Here is a 21,089-nt window from a genome sequence, read left to right as displayed (position 1 = left end):
GTTCTACTTAAAACTGCAAGGGCAGCTCCTTCTTCTAGCTTCAACAGTACAGACGATTGTTGAGGAGATTCAAAATGTCCATGAGTTGGGTCAGGATTATACACTAAACAAACTACACTCACTTCTAAAAAATGACGTGTGCCTCGCAGATGATGCTGTTGCTAAAATCTGTGATTGTGTCAAAGATTCAGATCTGTTCTCTGTTTGTCATCAGGGACCAATGAGAACAATATATTCAAGAGCTCAGACATTCAAAAAAATGTTTAAATACATAGAGCCTGTAAAAGTACCATTGGGAAATGATGAAAATATGACACCACGGTTTGCTTACTATGTACCAGTTAAAAAAACACTAAATAACTTATTAGAATCCCAACTCTGGAAGAATTCAGTGTCACAACAGTCTTATGAAACAGATTCAGATGTTTTTGGAGACATAACTGATGGACAGAGTTTTAAGTCCAACCAGTTTTTCAGGGAGAACCCCGGATCCCTAGAGCTAATCCTGTACCAGGACGCATTTGAGGTTGTCAACCCCCTCGGTTCCTCTAAAAAAAAAACACAAAGTTCTTGCTGTCTATCTGTCTGTTGCAAACTTACCTGTCCATGTGTGGTCCAGTATTGATCACATGTCCCTTGTTTTGTTGTGTGTAGAGAGTGACATAAAGCAGTTTGGATGGCCAAAAGTTTTTTTAGAGATGTTAGCGGATTTAAAAGATTTGGAGGAAAGTGGAATAAATGTGGGGAGTGAAACTGTGAAAGCAGCTGTTTACTGCATTGCCGGTGATAATTTGGGTTCACATGGCATTGGGGGGTTCACTGAAAACTTCAGTCGTTCTCAGTATTTTTGCAGGTGTTGTGAAATCACACGACATGAGTTTGAAAGTAATGATCCTAATGTCTGTGGTCCACAGCGCACCCCTGAAAGCTACAATACTGCTGTTGGTGACCTTGGAGAGGACTGCCAAGAAGTCAAAGGCATAAAGGTAAACTCAGTCTTTAATGCTCTTAAAGCTTTTCATGTTTGCCAGCCTGGACTCCCACCTTGTTTGGGCCATGACATCTTTGAGGGTATTTTATCCTATGACGTTGCACTGTACTTGAAGTACTTCATTAAGAAAAAGAAATGGTTTACATATTCACTTTTAAACCGACGGATTAGGCAGTTCAAGTACAAAGAAGCTGATGCTCTCTCAAAGCCATGCACTGTCAACTCAGATGCATCCAAGCTCTCAGGTCAGGCCATTCAGAACTGGAACTTTTTAAGGTTGCTGTCTGTATTAATTGGTGACAAAATTGAAAATGCAGAAGATAATGTGTGGCAGTTAACTCTCCAGCTTAAAGATATTGTTGACATGATTTGCGCACAAAAGATTTCACTGTCACAGGTAGCCTATCTTGACATTATAATCCAAGAATATTTGGAATCACGAAAGTGTTTATTTCCTGGAAGTCCACTAAAACCAAAACACCATTTCCTGCGACACTACCCAGCACTTATATTGAAATTTGGTCCTTTAATCCGAGTGTGGACTATGCGTTTTGAAAGTAAACACACATACTTTAAGAGATGTACCAGGCACCTGAAAAACTTTAAAAACATCTGCCTTACTTTGTCAGAAAGACATCAGATGTTTCAGGCATTTCTTTCAGCTGGTACTGGACTCGGTCAGCTTCTGCAAGTCATGGACAGTTGTACTTTTTATCCCAATCTGTACAGTGATACAATCAAACACGCAGTGAGGGAATTTGGCTTTTCAGAACATAATACAAGTGTTTCCACAGAAGTACAGTACAAAGGTACATCATATAAAAAAGGCCATTTCCTTGTGGCAAAAAATGAAGAGTCAATGGAATTTGGAGAACTTCTGATCATTTTAATTCAAAATGATGCAGCTGTGTATTTTGTGATGGACAAGCACAAAGCTAGCTACCATTCTGACTATCATCTGTACTCTGTGACAAGACAGAGTGCAAGGTTGCAGTGTCTTAACATAGACAACTTGGTAGATTTTTATCCGTTACCATCGTACATTTTCAACGGGCACCAAGTCATTCCTCTGAAACACAGTGTGTTGTCAAAATAAGCACAATCTTGGCTTGTTTGGTGGGAAAAACACACTAAAGATACACATAGTGTATATGCTGAGACAAAATGGCAATATTTGAAAAGAGAAAGTAACAACAGTTTGTGTATTTTTTAATTTTTAGATGCTGAGGAATAAGAAGTATTTCTTTTTATTTGAATACCGATTATGCACAATATTACTTGACTAAATGCTGCATTACTTGTGTCTTCTGGTTCTTTTGATCCGAGGTAAAGTATCATTTCACTTCAATTACAGAAAAGATGGACTTGGAGCAAACATTTCTCCGCACCGCCATCACTGAGGTCTTACCTGACCTTCCAGAAATGACGAAAGACATCCTGGAGGAGACCTTACAATCCCTTGGTGTGGAGACATATGATGATTTTCGATTTATTGAGGAGGCAGATTTGCTGTCAACGTTGAGACCGATTCAAGCAAGAAAACTTCTTGCAGCTTGGAAGCTAAGATGTAAGTCAGGTATTACAGCACAGGCTGCAACCCCTTTTTAAACTAACCTTCGTACAAGTTAAATTTAACACAGAAACATTTGCATTTTGACTCAGAATTTTAACTCTTCTTGGTTGTGTGGTTTTCAGGCCAGACTCCTGAAACAAGCAACTCATCTGTTTGTGCTTCTCCGGGATCTCCCACATCTTTGCCAACCTCTTCACCCCTAAGTTCACCCTCAACCTCTTCCAACAGCAGCCCAAGCCCCGGAATAGACTGGGTGAATAATTTTATTATACCATGGAAAGCAATGCCAGAGGAACTGATGCAGTCCCTTGAGAGTGAAAAGCGATCAAGTCCACGGCTGAGAAGAGAGATGGTCCGAATTGTGGTCCCTGAGATGATGCAAAAACATTCTTGCATAAGTAAAAAGCACACCGATGTAGTTGCCCAGAAGATGGTGGCAAAATATCCGAAATCTCTGCAAGATGTAATAGAAGGGGATATCATTGGGCCAGGGTATCATTCTCTAGCCAAACAAATGCAAAACAGGATTGAGAATGCCAGGCGATCTACTACTCCCAAAATAAGAAAACGAAAGCATCGATCTGAAAACTCTGAAGAGGTCCCTCTAGAACAGAGAGCAGATCATGAGTGGTGTGATGTCTGAACTTGGACTAAACTGAGTAAGATTTGTGGCAACCCATATGCCCCAACGATTGTTTGATGGTTTGCATGCTTTACTGTTACCATCTTTGTTGACAGTTGATACTGAATTATGTTCAGATTTTTTCCTTCATTTATAACCTTTCATACAATGTGAAGGAGTTAGTTTGAAGATACTAAAACATTCTTCTTAATTAGGAAATGCTGTGCTTATTCTCTCTGTTGACATAAGGCTTGATTGACCATAAGGCATTTCTCTCTTTTTCAGTTTTGATAACAGCCTAACACCCCCCAATGTAATATTTAGTTCATATTTCAAAAGTGTGCTTTCAGTAAGGAGATGTGTTTTGTTCACAGTTTTTGTACCGACAGATTTGAAAGTATCCAGTAACATTCTTTTTGAGTACATCCTGCTTCACCCTTTAATCATAAAATACTTAATATTTGTACACCTTTTTTTTGCATTTTTGGTAATAATCTGTTTGGAGGTCTGGGAGTTTACTTTAAATTGTCTAAGTAAAAAAAGTAATTTGTAAAAAATACATTTTAGAGTGAATTCAACTCCATTTTATTGTCCTTAAGGCATTTTTGCATAAAAGTTAACACCTGTCCCTTGCTATTCATTCAGAGTTTGTTTAATATAAAAATGTATTTTGGGAAGGGACAGATAATTTTGTTCACTGCTTTAAGATTCATAAATTTCTGGAGAGAAAGACATGTGGTGGTGTTTTCTATAACTAATCTTTTATCAAGATGACTCAAAAGCTTTGCTTTTCACTGCGTATAGTGGTTATATTCTGGTTCTATATTTCAAATATTCAATATTAATTTAATATGATTTGAGAATATGATTTTAAAATGTTATTAGATTGTAATGCATGCATTTTGAGTAAATTCTGTTAAAATAGAAAAGCTGTTGCTATGGCTGTAAAGTAAGTTTGTAAATACTGCATAATTTAGCACATTTTAATAAATATTTGAGTTTAAAATGCAAAACATATCAGTAAAATGGCATTACTATTTTTAGGTTTTTACAGCAAAACTATTTTTTGTACAGTGTTTTTCAGTAGTGTTTACTTGTGTTTGATGTAAAGTTAACAACAATTCAAGGCAAATATTACTGAAAAAACATGTGAAACAGCAACATATAACATGATTTAACAAAAGAATGTTGTAAGTTTTACCAGATTCAAGTGTATTCTTTCTGTAAATTTTAACAGTTTTAAACTGTAGAATTTACAGTTTAGCCTGTAAAACTGTTTACATTTCTACCGTAATTTTTACAGAATTATTCTGGCAACCACAGCTGCCAGATTTTTTTCGTAAAAACTACGGAATTTTTTTTACAGTGTACCACTTGGTCTGTTGGGTAATTTTTCTGTGTGTTTACATATTTTTTTCTTTGGAAAGCACCTCAAGCCTTTTTATTCACCTGGCTTGTTTTGACATGCAACATGCACAATAGTTACAACTAAATTGTACTGTGCTTAGAAAATACATGTCACACCTATTTGAATTACAACTCATGGTGCACATTGAATCTTGAGATTCTTGTCAACATGATCAGTTCTGCGTTTTTTTGCTTATATTAGAAACTTGAATTCTATTCCATATGAATTGTGTGTGTGATTGTAAAGGGTACAGGACTGGATAGGCAGGTGGGTTTGTGGGTTATGGAAGGGTTAGCTTTGCATGTTATTTCAAATAAAGAGCCTCTGATGTAATATAACCACTGAGTGTCGGGTGCAGACTTGTTCCATCATGTGACTCCAGTATCAAGCAGTCTGTGGCTCACAGAAATGTCTGTCTTGCTCAACAGACTGTACATAAATTGTGTGTGTTATTGTAGTTTTTGTATGTGAGGACCACAGCACCAGAAGCACAGTAAATGTTTCATGTTTTACCGAACATGCTGCCATGAGTTTCTCCACTCCTAACTTTTGTTATTTTAGGAATCAGGCATGCAGCTTTTTTCAGCATGGGGGCGGAGGTGTCATAGTTTAAGTCAGGAGAAGTAAGAACAGAAATGTTTGCCTCGTCCTGCTTTCTAGTCTTTGGGTGTGGGTGTCAGCCTCCTTGTCACATCACAAAAACCCACAAAAAAACTTTTATTACTCACTAATTTAATGTGTGTTATTTTATGCTACTGGCAGATAACAAACATCCTTCATGACTGAGACAAACTTAATCCTGGTTACATTAATGAATAAATAAAATCAGCACATCGTAATAGACTATGTACATCCTATTGTTCCATTCTTGAAGAGTTCCACACTTTATCCTGATGACAATAAAGCCTGATGAATCCAACCAGTTGACTAAATCCAAGGATGCCTAAGGACAAAGTCCTGGATGGCCCCAAACACCTTAGAGACACCTTTTCTAACAATATAACTGCTCTGGATGGCATTACTCTGGCCTCCAGCTCCACTGTGAGGAATGTGGGAGTCATCTTTGATCAGGATTTGTCCTTTAACTCCCACATTAAACAGATTTCTAGAGCTGCCTTTTTCCATCTATGTAATATTGCTAAAATCAGGCCCATCATATCCATAGATGATGCAGAAAAATTAGTCCATGCATTTGTCACTTCCAGGTTGGACTATTGTAACTCCTTATTATCAGGCTGCTCCAATAAGTCCTTAAAGACTCTCCAGCTGGTCCAGAACGCTGCTGCTCGTGTTCTGATGAGAACTAAGAGAAGAGACCACATTTCTCCTGTACTGGCTTCTCTTCACTGGCTTCCAGTAAAATCTAGAATAGAGTTTAAAATCCTTCTCCTCACCTACAAGGTTCTTAATGGTCAGTCTCCATCATATCTTAAAGAACTTATAGTACTGTACTACCCCACTAGAGCACTGTGCTCCCAGAATGCAGGCCTACTGGTGGTTCCTAAAGTCCTCTAAAGTAGTGATGGAGCCAGAGCTTTCAGCTATCAGGCTCCTCTCCTGTGGAACCTCCTTCCAGTTTGGGTTCGGGGGGCAGACACCGTCTCTATATTTAAGAGTAGACTAAAAACCTTCCTTTGTGATAAAGCTTATAGTTTAGGGCTGGATCAGGCCTTGGACTAGCTCCTAGTTATGCTGCTATAGGCTTAGGCCGCCGGGGGACTCCCATGATGCACTGGGCTCCTCTCTCCTCCTCTTCCTCTCCATCCTGATGCTTCATGTCTCTTTAATGTCTGTTACTAACTTGGTATCTTCCCCAGAGCCTTTCTGTGCTTTTCTCATCCCTCAGGTTCCTGTGGATCCTGGTCCTGGTTCTCCTGCTGTGATTCTCAGGTTCCTGTGGATCCTGGTCCTGGTCCTGCTGCTGTGGTTCTCTGGTTCCTGTGGATCCTGGTCCTGGTTCTTCTGCTGTGGTTCTCTGGCTTCATGAATCACTGCTGTGCATAATCATTGTCAGTACTTTAGTCACTGTTAGTACATTGGTTGCTGTTTGTTTTCTCTCTCTCTCTCTCTCTCTCTCTCTGTCCAACCTCCACCCAACACGGACCCTGACAGAAAGCCCCCCTCCCCCGAGCCTGGTTCTGTTCCAGGTTTCTTCCTGTTAAAGGGGAGTTCTTCCTGCCAATGTGTCCTAATATAATATCTGATGCTGCTCATGTGGGGATTCTTGAATCCTTAATGTTGAATTCCTGAATCGTTGGGTCTCTCTCTAATTAAAGAGTTTGGTCTAGACCTGCTCTTTATGGAAAGAGTCTGGAGATAATGCTGTTATGAATTGGCGCTATATAAATAAAGATTGATTGATTGATTGATTATCTACTATCTGGAGGTAAAACAAAAAGACAAAATCCTATTTAATACCACAGAAAAGAGATTAGGAGTGCTTTAAACTGCACAATTAAGAATTATACTTGAAACTAACAAAAGTCAGGTTGACTGAGGTTGTTTTAAAGTTGAAGTGACTCAGAATGAGCTAAGGGATTTGTATATTAAAACATTTGTTTAACATAAAATGCACGTTAAACAAATGTTTTTGTTCAGTTAAGAGCTGGTTTGTGGAATAATCTGTCAACGGAATAATAGAATAGATATTTAAAATTAAGATAAGAAACCAAATATAAAACTGATGTATTAACACTGATGTGTTGGTGATTTTTATATAGCCTTAACTAAACTAGCTAGTCTAGTCTCTGTCTGTCCTCTTGGGGAGGAGAGGGGAGGGTTGTTGAGCCCCTCCTCACACACAGGCAGTCTGAAAGTAATTGGATCAGTAGATAACATTACAACTTCAACACAAATTTTCATTGCAAGCTATGATCTGCTTAGTGATTTCATACATGCATGCTCACGTTTGTTTAATATTAACACATAGCCCATTTATCTGGATTGATGTATGAAAATAAGCAATTCCCGTTCCCACAGTTCTTATTATTTAGGCATCAAAACATCAGCTTGTCAGAATAACACATCAACATTTTTCAGATGGTTAATTTACATAGCATATTGATTAATAAACATATTTCTGCACAGCAAAGTTTTTGAGTGAAAGCATGAAAGAGTTTATGATGTAACAGAAGACAGAAGAAGAAAAAGTTTTTGCAGATCTTAAAACAGATAAACATTTAGCTTCATTAGTGTCTCAGTTTCCTGAGTTTTGGCAGGGCCTGTTTGTGACCTCAGAATTCTCGAGAAAGCAGGTTGTATGAAAGATAAAATTCCAGATTGCCAGATTCATCGTGCCACAATACCATACAGTATATACAGTGGGGCAAAAAAGTATTTAGTCAGCCACCAATTGTGCAAGTTCTCCCACTTAAAAAGATGAGAGAGGCCTGCAATTTTCATCATAGGTACACTTCAACTATGAGAGACAGAATGGGAGGAAAGAATCCAGGAAATCACATTGTAGGATTTTTAATGAATTAATTGGTAAATTCCTCGGTAAAATAAGTATTTGGTCACCTACAAACAAGCAAGATTTCTGGCTCTCACAGACCTGTAACTTCTTCTTTAAGAGGCTCCTCTGTCCTCCACTCGTTACCTGTATTAATGGCACCTGTTTGAACTCGTTATCAGTATAAAAGACACCTGTCCACAACCTCAAACAGTCACACTCCAAACTCCACTATGGCCAAGACCAAAGAGCTGTCAAAGGACACCAGAAACAAAATTGTAGACCTGCACCAGGCTGGGAAGACTGAATCTGCAATAGGTAAGCAGCTTGGTGTGAAGAAATCAACTGTGGGAGCAATTATTAGAAAATGGAAGACATACAAGACCACTGATAATGTCCCTCGATCTGGGGCTCCACGCAAGATCTCACCCCGTGGGGTCAAGATGATCACAAGAACGGTGAGCAAAAATCCCAGAACCACACGGGGGGACCTAGTGAATGACCTGCAGAGAGCTGGGACCAAAGTAACAAAGGCTACCATCAGTAACACACTACGCCGCCAGGGGTTCAAATCCTGCGGTGTCAGACGTGTCCCCCTGCTTAAGCCAGTACATGTCCAGGCCCGTCTGAAGTTTGCTAGAGAGCATTTGGATGATCCAGAATAGGATTGAGAGACTGTCATATGGTCAGATGAAACCAAAATAGAATTTTTTGGTAAAAAGAAAGTGCTGAGTTGCATCCAAAGAACACCATACCTACTGTGAAGCATGGGGGTGGAAACATCATGCTTTGGGGCTGTTTTTCTGCAAAGGGACCAGGACGACTGATCCGTGTAAAGGAAAGAATGAATGGGGCCATGTATTGTGAGAGCAACGAAGGAGTGGCTTCGTAAGAAGCATTTCAAGGTCCTGGAGTGGCCTAGCCAGTCTCCAGATCTCAACCCCATAGAAAATCTTTGGAGGGAGTTGAAAGTTGCCCAGCGACAGCCCCACAACATCACTGCTCTAGAGGGGATCTGCATGGAGGAATGGGCTGAAATACCAGCAACAGTGTGTGAAAACCTTGTGAAGACTTACAGAAAACGTTTGACCTCTGTCATTGCCAACAAAGGGTATATAACAAAGTATTGAGATGAACTTTTGTTATTGACCAAATACTTATTTTCCACCATAATTTGCAAATAAATTCTTTAAAAATCAGACAATGTGGTTTTCTGGATTTTTTTTTCTCATTTTGTCTCATAGTTGAAGTGTACCTATGATGAAAATTACAGGCCTCTCTCATCTTTTTAAGTGGGAGAACTTGCACAATTGGTGGCTGACTAAATACTTTTTTGCCCCACTGTACAATACATACTGTATAAACATGAAAAATGCAAAACTTCGACCAACTTTGTAGTGCACATAGTATTACATTGAGATAAACAATGTGATTCATATCATCCATAGCTGCCGACTCATCATAACCGCAAGGCTGAACAAATTCATAAACACACAGCTGTAACATGTATAGCTGATTACCACTTACTGTATCATTTTTATTCACCATCTTATTTCTAATGTGTCACTTTTCAAACACTGCAGATTTCCATCCTTTCTGTTCTCAGAATCAGCAGCTGCCAATGCTCTGAACTTGGTATTCTGTGCAGAGTAAATGGTAAAGGGTCTATATTTGTATAGCGCCTTTCTAGTCAGTTCGACCACTCAAAGCGCTTTACATCACATCCTCATTCACCCATTCACACATCATTCATTCAGGAGGAATCTAAGTTGGAGGAGACTGTTCTTTCACACACATTCACACACTGAAGCTGCTTCAGGAGCAAGTAGCAAGTTGGGGTTCAGTGTCTTGCCCAAGGACACTTTGACACTTCGACTCATAGGAGCCGGGGATTGATGGACGACCCACGCTACCTCTGAGCCACAGCCGCCCCGAGAGTGTGGTCTTTATACCCTGTTCCATGGTGGGAGGACACCAAGGGTTCTATCATAGGTGGGAATGTTAAAGGCATGGCCATTCACATTGACTGCATCCTCTTTAAACACAAGACTCTCACCTTGTCAGGATGCACTGACAATTTATGAATCCTGTGGAGAGTTTTCCTCAGAGGAAGTCTGTTCACAATCTGGTAATGAAACTGTTGCCTCTTCTTCAATCTTTAATCTATATTGCAACATACATTTTGTCCCTGGGAACACCATCGTAAAATTGAACCCAAGCAAATCGCATCATGTTGCATCTTGTTGTCAAAATACCAAGCTGTAGGAGTCAAGGAAATAACCTCAGTGCACGCTAGCTGACACCAAAGTCGAACCACAAGATCCGGCATCAACAAAATGAGAAACCATTGGATTTACAGGATACTTTACTTTTGGAATACTTTAGGTGTACAAATAACTATTTTCAGTCCCATGTCTTTAATCAGCTGACAGATTATAACTTATTTCATAATGTCTATCTAGGGGGTTGTCTAATGAAAACCATTTATGACAAATTTGCCAAACAAACTGACAAACTGTTTTGCTCAAAACGCCGTGGATAAACAAGAATTTTAATGTTCATTTGTGTCTGAAAGAGGGCAGGGTAATACATTGCTGTATGACATGCCTTTTGTTTTTTTGACAGTAATCTGATTGGTAAAATACCAGTTACAAACAGGATTAGGCAGTAAGAACACACCCTAAATGAATGAAAAACATCAGGTCAAGTTGTTAGTCATTTCAGAAAGATTTGCATATGCAAGCAAACTTATTACTGATTTGAACAGGAAAATGAGGAAAGCCATAAAAAATACGGAGATAGGAAGACTAAAGAAAAGCTATCTTGTAGTAGTAGTAATAAGTAATAGTTAGCAAAAGTAAAGTTAGTAAAAAGCACTTTGAGTAGTTGAAATAACTAGAAAGGCGCTCTCCAAATACAGACCATTTACCATTTAGGAGCTGAGGGTGACAGTTGAGGAAGACAGTAAACAAGTTGATAAAAGTGAGAAGGGAATAACTACAAAGGTTCAGCTGGAATCAGCCTAGAGATGTTGTGGTTACATGGTGCTGCATGTGCCATAGCCCTAAATGATGCCCCTGGCACCTGTCTTACCATTGTTGACAGATGCAAGAGGACAAGCAGTAATAGACGTTAGAGATGATCACATTTTTAAAACACGTGTTTTCAAAAAATATCAAAATGAGCAAATAAACACATCACAGGTCATGCTGTGTTAAATGTGGAATTAGGAGCCTGAGACCAACATATTCATGTAAAGAACCTGTTGAAAATTACACTGATCGTTGAGATACATTTACATTTATAATCACAGTTGAAAAAAATATTTTTGCAATCTAGACTCTGCAACTAAGCGCAAAGCTGCCCTACCTTTACAATGCATCTTTGTCTGTTGTTCAGATAGTTGTGGTAAAGGTATTTTAATCCATATTGCAACATACATTTTGTCCCTCCGTTACCACCGTAAAATTTAAGCCAAACAAATATCAATTGCGTCATGTTGCATCTTGTTGCCAAAATACCAAACTGCAGGAGTCAAGGAAATAACCTCAGTGCACGCTAGCTGACACCAAAGTCGAACCATAAGATCCGGCATCAACAAAATGAGAAACCATTGGATTTGCAGGATCAAATCCATGCTTTTGAAATACTTTAGGTGTTCAATGCCATGACTTTGCTTTGATCAGTTAAGATGAGCAGCTCCTCTAAATTTTTGCTGAGCTGAAGTCATTTCAGGGTACCTCCATAGAAAACCGTGACATTGTTTTCCTTCAAACTCGTGTAATTTTTCGTGCTTGAACCAGAAAACAAAGGTAAAGGTACATCTCCTGCACTGATGATCCTGAAATTCCTGAAATTTGGCATGCAGCATGAACAGGAGTTGATTTAATCGAGAGAATATCCATATTTTAAATACTCTGGCCTCACTGGCCAGTTAAGGTTGTGAATGTGTCACTGGCTTCAGAAAAGAAAAGGGTTCAAAGGAAGGTTACAGTTCAGTAACAAGATACCTACTGCTGATCAAGCATGCTGCTATTTGCTTTAACGTCATTCTCTACCACATGGTTTGTTGGCTTATTGTTCTTTTTTGTTATGCTTGCTTTGATTAAAAGTTTTGTTTGGCAGACTACCAGTTTGTTCGCATTACTCCACCACTTCATTGGCATGCAGTTGTAGTTTAGATTGAGTGATTTTGTAAAATGGATGATGATCTTTTTATTCATTGTGTAGACAAGACCTTACACTCCTCAGCCACTATGATGTCTGTTAACGCTTTGATCTCTTCTAGATCCCATACTATAATCAATCATCGCAGTTCCTTTTATTTTCAGTATCTTGTTAGAACTTCTGTTCAGTTGTTTTTTCTATCCATAATTTTAGCCATCTTTTTACTTTTTACAACAGATGCTAGGAGACTGATCTCACAAAAGGTGAAGAAATGTGCTATAATTACATTAAGCACCACAGAAGCATTAACAAAGGAACGTCAGATGGAATCCTTTGTCATTGTGGACACACAAATGACCTGGTTCAGCAACTTAATTAGATGGGAAGTGGCAGCCAGGTGACATAGTATCAAGAGTGACAAAGCTGCACAGGGAGTAAGTGACTTTCACCATGGAGGCTGTTGTTGACTCAACCATGCAAACCATGATTCCTAAAACCTAACCAACCTGTTACCATTTTATTTTAACACAATGTCACATGGCCATGACACATAAGGCTATGGCATTATGTGACCACAACATCTCTGGTTAAATTCCAACGTCGGTTGGCTGGGATATTATCCAAATGTTCCTTTACTTAATTAACTCTCAGAAAGAACATTCCTTGGCGTGCTCTTTCCTCATCTTCTTCATACTTTCTTTTTTGCCGGTACTGCTGGGTGGGAGCCACAATATAATAGCGAAGTATGCTTATTGCCAGGGGCTGCTCCGACTCCACCACTCTCCTTCAATATGTGAATGTGTATGAAAGAATAGTCTCCTCTAACTTAGATTCTTCCTGTATGAATGATGGATGAGGGGGTGAATGATGATGTAATGTAAAAAGTGCTTTAAGTAGAAAGGCATTACATAAATGGGGCGGCTGTGGGGGTTCGATCCCCAGCTCCTATGGGTCAACATGTCGAAGTGTCCTTGGGCAAGACACTGAACCCCAACTTGCTCCTGAAGCAGCTTCAGAGTGTGAATGAGTATGAAAGAATAGTCTCCTCCAAATTACATTCCTCCGGTATGAATGATGTGTGAATGGGTGAATGAGGATGTCATGTAAAGCGCTTTGAGTAGTTGAATTAACTAGAAAGGTGCTATACAAATACAGACCATTTACCATAAATACAGACCATTATTAAACACCTTTCAGCTTGTTTTTGTAAAGTTGCTTTCATAGTCATAGGTTGTAGTTTTTGGGCTTGTCTCTGAAATGCCATTCTTTATCTTTCCTTAAGAAAATCACACAATTAATACAGTTAGCTACTTCACTAACAATACCAGAGACTAAGTGGACAAAATATGGAAAAAATACAACAAAAAGTGGCCGAAAGAAAGTGGATTAAAAGACTGGATTCAGGACTGGATGCAGATTCTGCGAGTGTGAAACTGAATTGTATTTTTGAAATGATTGCTTAGGAAATGCAAAATAAATTCATACATAGATGGATAAAGGTACATGTGTGTCCACCATGACACAAGATCTAACTGACTTTCCATTGGCAATGCCTCTGTGGCAACATCAGTATCTTAGCATCTGTCAGTAAAAACAAGTTTAAACAAGATACTGAGAGGATAAGGAACTGCAATAATCAATTGCAGTTATGGGATCTAAAAGAGATCAAAGTATTAACAGACATCATAGTAGCGGAGGAGTCTAAAATCTTGTCTACACGTATATGGATGTTTTGGAAAACTAACATTTTCCCTCTCCATTTAAAGAAAAATCAGTTAACACAACCTCCATTTTACAAAATGACTCCATCTAAACTACAACTGCATGCCGGTGAATTGGGGGAGCAATGCTAAATTGTTGTTATTGTTAATTATTTATCCACTTTTGCCTTCATTTCTAGTCAATAAGCCCGGTCAGTTTTAACAATAGTTTCTTAATGGAGGATAATATATTGTTTTCAAGGTGGCAAATGCACTGTAATATACAATGTAGTCCAGATGGATGGTAGCAACTATAGTCATAAGGATCATTAATAATACTATTAGAATATTTATTTATATAAATATAAATAAAGATTGATTGATTGAATATAATAGATAACCCAAAAGCTCTGAAGAGTGATAGATGAAAGCTCTCCTGTACTACTTTTTGAGAATCTAGGAACCATAAGTGTGCTTTCTGGGAGCACAGTGCTCTGGTGGGGAAACAGGGTTTAAGATAGGATGGTGGTTTCTTGTCAGCACATGTGCAGCAGCATTCTACTCCAGCCAAAGAGTCTTCATGAACTTGTTGAGGCAGCCTGATGAAAAGGAATTGCAATAATTCAACCTGAAAGTGACAATTATTTGGACTAGCTTCTGCATCAGCTTGGGACAGGATGTGCCTGTTGCTATGTTATGTGGTGAAAAAGTTAGTAATTGAAATTTGTTTTATGTGGGAGTTACAGGACATATCCTAATCAATAATGATGATGATCAGTGTTGTCAAATGCTGCACTCAGATCTAATAAGTCAAATACAGAGAGAAGTCCTCTGTATGAGTGCATGAGTGGGTTATTAATGTTCACCAGTGTTGTCTCAGTGCCATAGTTCAGTTTAAATCCTGGCTGGAAATCCTCAAATAAACTACTGTAATGTGCCACGCAGCTGATCAGGGGCTGCTTTCTAAAGGATCTTAGACAGAAAGAGGAGGTTACAAATCTATCTATAGTTGGCTAAAATGCCTCCATCAATAGTAGAATTTAGGGGTATAATTACAGCTACTTTTAAAGAACTGTGGTACATAGCCTGTCAATAAGGTTTAATCAAGGGTAAGACTTCTAAAGCAGCCTGGTATGGCTATAGTCCAAGAGACATGTTGATAGTTTAGATGAGGGAATCATTGAAGTTAGTTCAGGAAGGTCTAAATCAGGTTTTCAAGTGAAGACCTAGAGGATACTTTATCTTCGATGAACTTGTGATGGACATGTCCTCATAGTGATTTGGTATTAGCCTGTTTCTCAGCTAACGTGGCTCCCCTTCAGAGCGGAGACGTTGCTCAGGATGAATGCCTAGGCTTGTGGGAACTAATCAATCAGAGCAGACTGGGCTTTTCTGGAGGGGGGGTCTTAAAAAGACAGGAACTAAAATTGACCATTCAGAAGAATCCTGAAAAGAGCAGTATGCAGTACACACAGACTGAGAGGAAAAGAGGTTTTTGAACATCATTACAACATTGAGAAAAGTGCAGGACTGCAGCTCTGCCTCCGGGTCTCAACTATCTCAACTCCATATAAACAGTTGAGCCGCTTTCACTATTTAAAACTGACAAAAAACATGATTATTCAGGATGGAAGGAGACATAAATTAAAATGGATGGTCAAAGCATAAACTGCTCATATTGTTCACGTATCAAACATGTTTTTTGACCAGCAGCAGACCCTTCAGACCACCGCAGACTGACGTGGACCGATAAAATAAAAAGACGAAAACAAGACTAAAATCTTGTGGTTAAATGTTGAGTAATATAGCAGTTATAGTTTAAAAACAAATATAAAATGAGAAATAACAGCACAGCTTCTGTGCTCCCAGGTCCTATTGAAGTCATAATGACAGAAAAAAGAGGTGATAGAGGCAGGAAAAGGTAATCCCATAGAAATACATTATGTGCTCAGGGACATGAAAAAAAGAGAAATTCGTGTCCATGGACACTAATTCATAGTTTAAGATTTTGTGACTATCTCACAAACATCCGTGAGACGGACTTGTAACTGCTGAGCTGACTAAGCTCCAAAGCTAACAGATAAGCATAAGTTGCTAACAACTGGGAAAGCAGTGAGACAGCTATGAGTGCTATGAGCTCAGCACAGAAGCTCTGACAACCATAAATGAGAGAGTACGCTTACCACAGCGCATCAGCAGGGATATGGCTGATGGCTTGGTAATATTCTTTATATCTCTATCTTGTTATATTCTCTCAGGTAACATGTTTCAGTCTTGATTGTATCGTATTATAAAATATGTGTGAGTTTTTAAAAGAGTCAATGTGATTGCATTACATCATTTATATATATATATATGTATATAGAGATATTTATATATTTTATTGCTTTATTGAAGGCAGAATATAGTTGTGTGTAACTGGGTCATCATAGTTCAATATGTGTGTAGAGTTTAAAGAAAAGTATTTAGAGATGGAGTTATGTACAGATGGATGATCTGTCTCCATTTCCTCCCGCTGTACAAATATGAAGCCAAACTATGTGGCATGAAGGCGCTGCCATATTGCGCTGGTGACATGTGGAGTGTGTGCAGTATAAAGGCTCCCCTCTCATAGAAATTGTGATGTGACACCCCCTTTTTCACCCACTTCCTTTTTGTCTTGACTTTTGGGGAACTGTCATGTTGTCTGTCTTTATCTAGTCTCTGGGCGTTGGTATCACCTTGTGTGTGGACTGTTCGCTGCCAGATTTCTAAAACCTTAGTTTATATTCTACTTTTGTGATGCAAATTGCATTGTATGCATGGCAGTCTTTTAAAGTGTGAACCTAAAACTAGTTTCCAACTAGTTTTCACACGAGTTTTACTAGTAACAATAATAAAATGTATTAATTTTTGCGTGTATGTGTGTATTTTTGTACAGTGAATGACTCCATTCACACTTCTGTTCCTCACTTGAGAGATGTTCTCTGATCCTCTCTGCCTTAGAAGTATATTTTTGGATAATATTACACTTTTAGACACTTTCATTCGATAGGATACACAGAGAACAGCTACGATGTGTGAGGCGAGTGAGAGGAAAAGACAGGCAACAAAGGTTCACAGCCAAACTCCAACCAGGGACGTTGGGCTTACATGTTCAGTGTCTTAAACTGCTGGGTGCCCCTAATCATTTATCATCATGACACAGACATGTCATTACTAGTAAGGGCTGGTGAGCCAAGAGTGTCTCCAAACTTCATGTAATAGGTCCACTTTGGTGTTTGCAGTTACTCTGGCTGATGAGACTCTCCTAGGGTTGAAGTTGGGTCAAGGTATAATGGGAATTACATTAGGAAATGAAATTCCATGAGGTGTTAAAGACCTTGATAGTAAAGACAATAAAGGTGTAATTAGACTAACTGCTTAAGTCAGGGGAATGTCAATCAAGGATGGTCTGTGCAGACATACACAGTCCTGAGCAGAGATCTAATCAGGTCACATGTGGGAAGACCATGGCTGACAGTGTTTAGGTCCACTGTTTGCTGAGTTTGTCAAGCTTCATGTCTGCAGCTGTGACCTCTGACCACTCCCTGAATGCACGCTCATTATCTTTTCTCACCCTTTCTCTCAAACACATTGCACTTCCCTGCTTTAATCATTGGGAATGATTGCTCTGCTCTTGGCAGATCATGTGTCATAGTGCCTCAGGATGCTATGTTCTGCAGAATATGATATGCAAATGCAAAACAGGTTCCCTTTTTTTTTGGAAGTGACAGATTAATTTATGACTCATGTCAGGTGATGTCTGCAAATAAAGGAAGCTGTCTAGATGGAAGAGTCAACAAAACATCAGACATTGGTTTCCTGTCTTCGACAGCCAAGTTTCTTTTAACCGTGACTAATAGAGTTCACTAAGCTTGATATAATCTTTATTATTGTACCGGTAATAACAAAAGTCCTCTCACCTTTCATATCCCCTTCAGACATTCAGAACATTAAAACAGCTTTAAACAGTGGAACAATGGCAGCCTTGTTCAGTAGGCAATTACGCAGTGAAACAAAGAAATGGAAAACACTTTCTTTTTGTCTGAGATGCTAACTAAGTACTCACTGTATTGCACTTATTCTAACCCAAACAATGATTCCCTAAACTCAACAACATTGTTTCTGTGCCCAAACCTAAGCACACCTCAACCACAGCTATGTTAACAGGGATTTGTCATGACTTTGAAGACAAATGAAGCGGTCTTGCTGTTGAGGGCGTCAAATTCTAGAAAACACTTCTTTATGTCCCTCTTAAGGTCATGAACACACAACACTCTGTATGTTGACTCTTCATTTGGAGGATGTGTCGTGGTTGTGTTATGTGATTTTCACATAGACAAAACAGTTTTGTAACCTGTAATGTTTTTGTTCTTTTACTGAATGTGCCTATTTGACCTCTCTGCTGACCATTTCCTAATGCATACTGTGATAGACAAACAGTTTGGGCACAAGGTCTGCTTGTTGATATCAAGCCAAGTTTAATCCTTTGCCATGCACCTGTAGTTGGTCAAATTCCTTGATTTTGTGCAGCTTCAAGACTTTTTATAGATATTTAGTTAATAGTTAAGACCTTGAAGACAGAAGTTGACAGGTGACAGGGTTCCGATTATTGAACTTATTGAACTGTCAAGATCTTTGTCAAGTGATTGTGTGATGTGAATACATCTTTGTCCACATGGCTTGAGGTTTGGTGCTGATTCAGGTTCTGATGGTCTTCATTTCATAAGTAGGTTACTTTCAGTCTGTTTGTGACCCAAGCTGTCATGTTCAGTTCAGAACAAAGCTAGTCTATGGAGGCACCGCATAGCCGACAGGCTGTTATTTTCAACAGAGCTTTCAGCTTATGAATTTCCTGTGCGTTTTGTGTTATTTTACTATTCTTTTTAAAAGGACGTAATGAACTTTTGATCATCCTATGAGCTGACAGCAGTGTAATGCACTTGGAACACACCCTTGGAACACTCTGCCTACCTGAGCAGCAAATGTGCATCGTAGAATCTGTTGGGGTTTTTTTTATTGCCGCAAAGGTTAGAGCAGGTTAGAGCAGCCACACAGCACACATGAGCAGTGCAGCTGTGGCGCTGTCATGCACAGCTCGTCTGGCCCTCACCTTGAGAGTGGGAGTCTTGTCTATTTTTACTGTGACACAAGCGTGATTCACAGCAAAAACAAACAGTAAAAATGATCTGTGATAGTGATATTGACCAGCAACATCATGCACCTTTCACCACAGTTTCAATGTCTGTACTGGTAGAATGATTCTTAGATTTTTTTCTATATCTATATACAATAGAATAGAATAGAATAGAAAGCCTTTATTGTCATTCTACTGGGTACAACGAGATTAAAAGGGCAGCTCCTTAAAGTGCACACAGTATAAAAAACACAGTATACAAAAGGTAGAAGAAAAAGTGGTAGCCTAGTATAAATACGTGGATATTGCACAGATATGAGGAAGTGTATATTGCACAGGTATGGGGTAGAATATTGCACAAGAAAGTGACATCAGTGCTGGAATACAGTAATGAGATAACATCAGTGCAGGTTGCATCAGTGCAGGTTTGAGTTTAATAAGGTAACAGCTTTGGCAAAGAAACTATCTCTGAGTTAATTTGTTCTTGAATGGAATCACCTGTAGCGCCTGCCAGAGGGCAACAGGTCAAAGAGGTGGGTGGTGTACCTCGTAATGTTCCTGGCTGTGCTGAGACAGCAGGAGTTATAAATGTCAGTCACGGAGGGCAGAGGGCAGCCGATGATCTTCTGCGCCGTGTTTACCACCCTCTGCAGTCTCTTCCTGTCGGCCTCAGTTCAGCTGGAGTACCACACTGAGACAGCGTAGGTCAGCGGGCTCTCAATTGAGGAACGATAGAAGGTCACCAGCAGCTGCGTGTTCAGATGTTCCTTCCTGAGCACCCTCAGGAAGTGTAACCGCTGCTGGGCCTTCTTGACCAACGCTGTGGTGTTCACTGTCCAGGGAGGTCTGCGGAGATCTGGACGCTGAGGAACTTATATGCCTTTTTCCATCTGTGCAACATTGCTAGAATCAGGCCCATCCTGTCTATGAATGGTACAAAAAAAGTCCACACATTTGTCACTTTGGTTGGATTATTGCAACTCCTTATTATCAGGCTGCCCCAGTAAGTCTGTAAAGACACTCTAGCTGGTCCAGAATGCTGCTGCAAGTACGCTGACAAGAACTAAGAGAAGAGATCATATTTCACCCATACTAGTATGTGATTTCTCCACAAAAGTAATGCGGAAGGCAGAGCTTTCAACTATCAGGCTTCCAGTGGACCTTTCTTCCAGTTTTGGTCTGGGTGGCAGACATTCTCTCCATATTTAAGGCTTAAAACCTTCCTTTTTGATAAACCTTATAGTTTAGGGCTGGCTCAGGCCTTGGACCAGCACCTAGTTATGCTGCTGAGGACTTCCCATGTTACACTGGGCTCCTCTCCCCTTTAATGTCTGTTACTAACTTGGCATTTTCCCCCAGAGGCTTTCTGTGCTTTTCTCATCCTTTCAGGTCTAGACCTGCTTTCTATGGAAAGCGTCTTGAGATAACTCTGAATTGGCGCTATAGAAATAAATAAATAAAGATTGAAACCAGAGTACTGTTTACAGGTTTGAATCTGGAACCTTCTTTCTATGTATGGTAAAACTAATCAAATAACTAAATGAGTTAGATAAACCAAATGAACCAATTGTGTTTCTTGCGTGTGTGGTGGAGAACTCTCAGGGTTTAACCCATGATTGTTGTACGGCTTGTTGTCTTCTATGAGAGAAAAGACTTGCAACTCAAGTAAGACAGCATGTGTAAATAACACGTGAAACGTCTCCATCATACACACCACTCCATTGTCTTTGTACATTCCATTTCCTGAAAAGAGAGCAAGCAATGACTGGTTTTGCACCATGTAATTTGGAATCTACGACTATATCCACTTCATCTGACACAGTGACCATCTTAACAGACACAAGTATCCTGAACTCGACATAACACAGAAGAATAACTTCAGCAGTATTTACCGCACGTGGCATAAGTAAACCAGTGGCGGTATATAACAGCCCCTCATGCATGTGCCCTCAGCTAATCCAGTGACTCATATATGCATGAATGCACGCACACTATCATTTTCTAGTAGAGGAAAGGTGA

The 21,089-nt window shown here is 39.4% G+C and overlaps 1 protein-coding gene across 1 annotated transcript in view; it reads left to right on the top strand.

Moving 5' to 3' along the window:
• Positions 1 to 2,350: 2,350 nt before the first annotated feature.
• Positions 2,351 to 21,089, top strand: part of LOC139202577 (desmoglein-2.1-like) — a 31,189-nt gene continuing 12,450 nt past the window's right edge. Inside the window, exons 1-2 of the mRNA XM_070832103.1 lie at positions 2,351 to 2,453; positions 2,687 to 2,817. Coding sequence (XP_070688204.1) covers positions 2,351 to 2,453; positions 2,687 to 2,817 — 234 coding nt within the window. The remainder of the gene's footprint in view (positions 2,454 to 2,686; positions 2,818 to 21,089) is intronic.

Source organism: Pempheris klunzingeri, chromosome 6, assembly GCF_042242105.1.
Source record: "Pempheris klunzingeri isolate RE-2024b chromosome 6, fPemKlu1.hap1, whole genome shotgun sequence".
Classification (NCBI taxonomy): domain Eukaryota; kingdom Metazoa; phylum Chordata; class Actinopteri; order Acropomatiformes; family Pempheridae; genus Pempheris; species Pempheris klunzingeri.
This window is presented reverse-complemented; position numbering and strand designations above follow the sequence as displayed.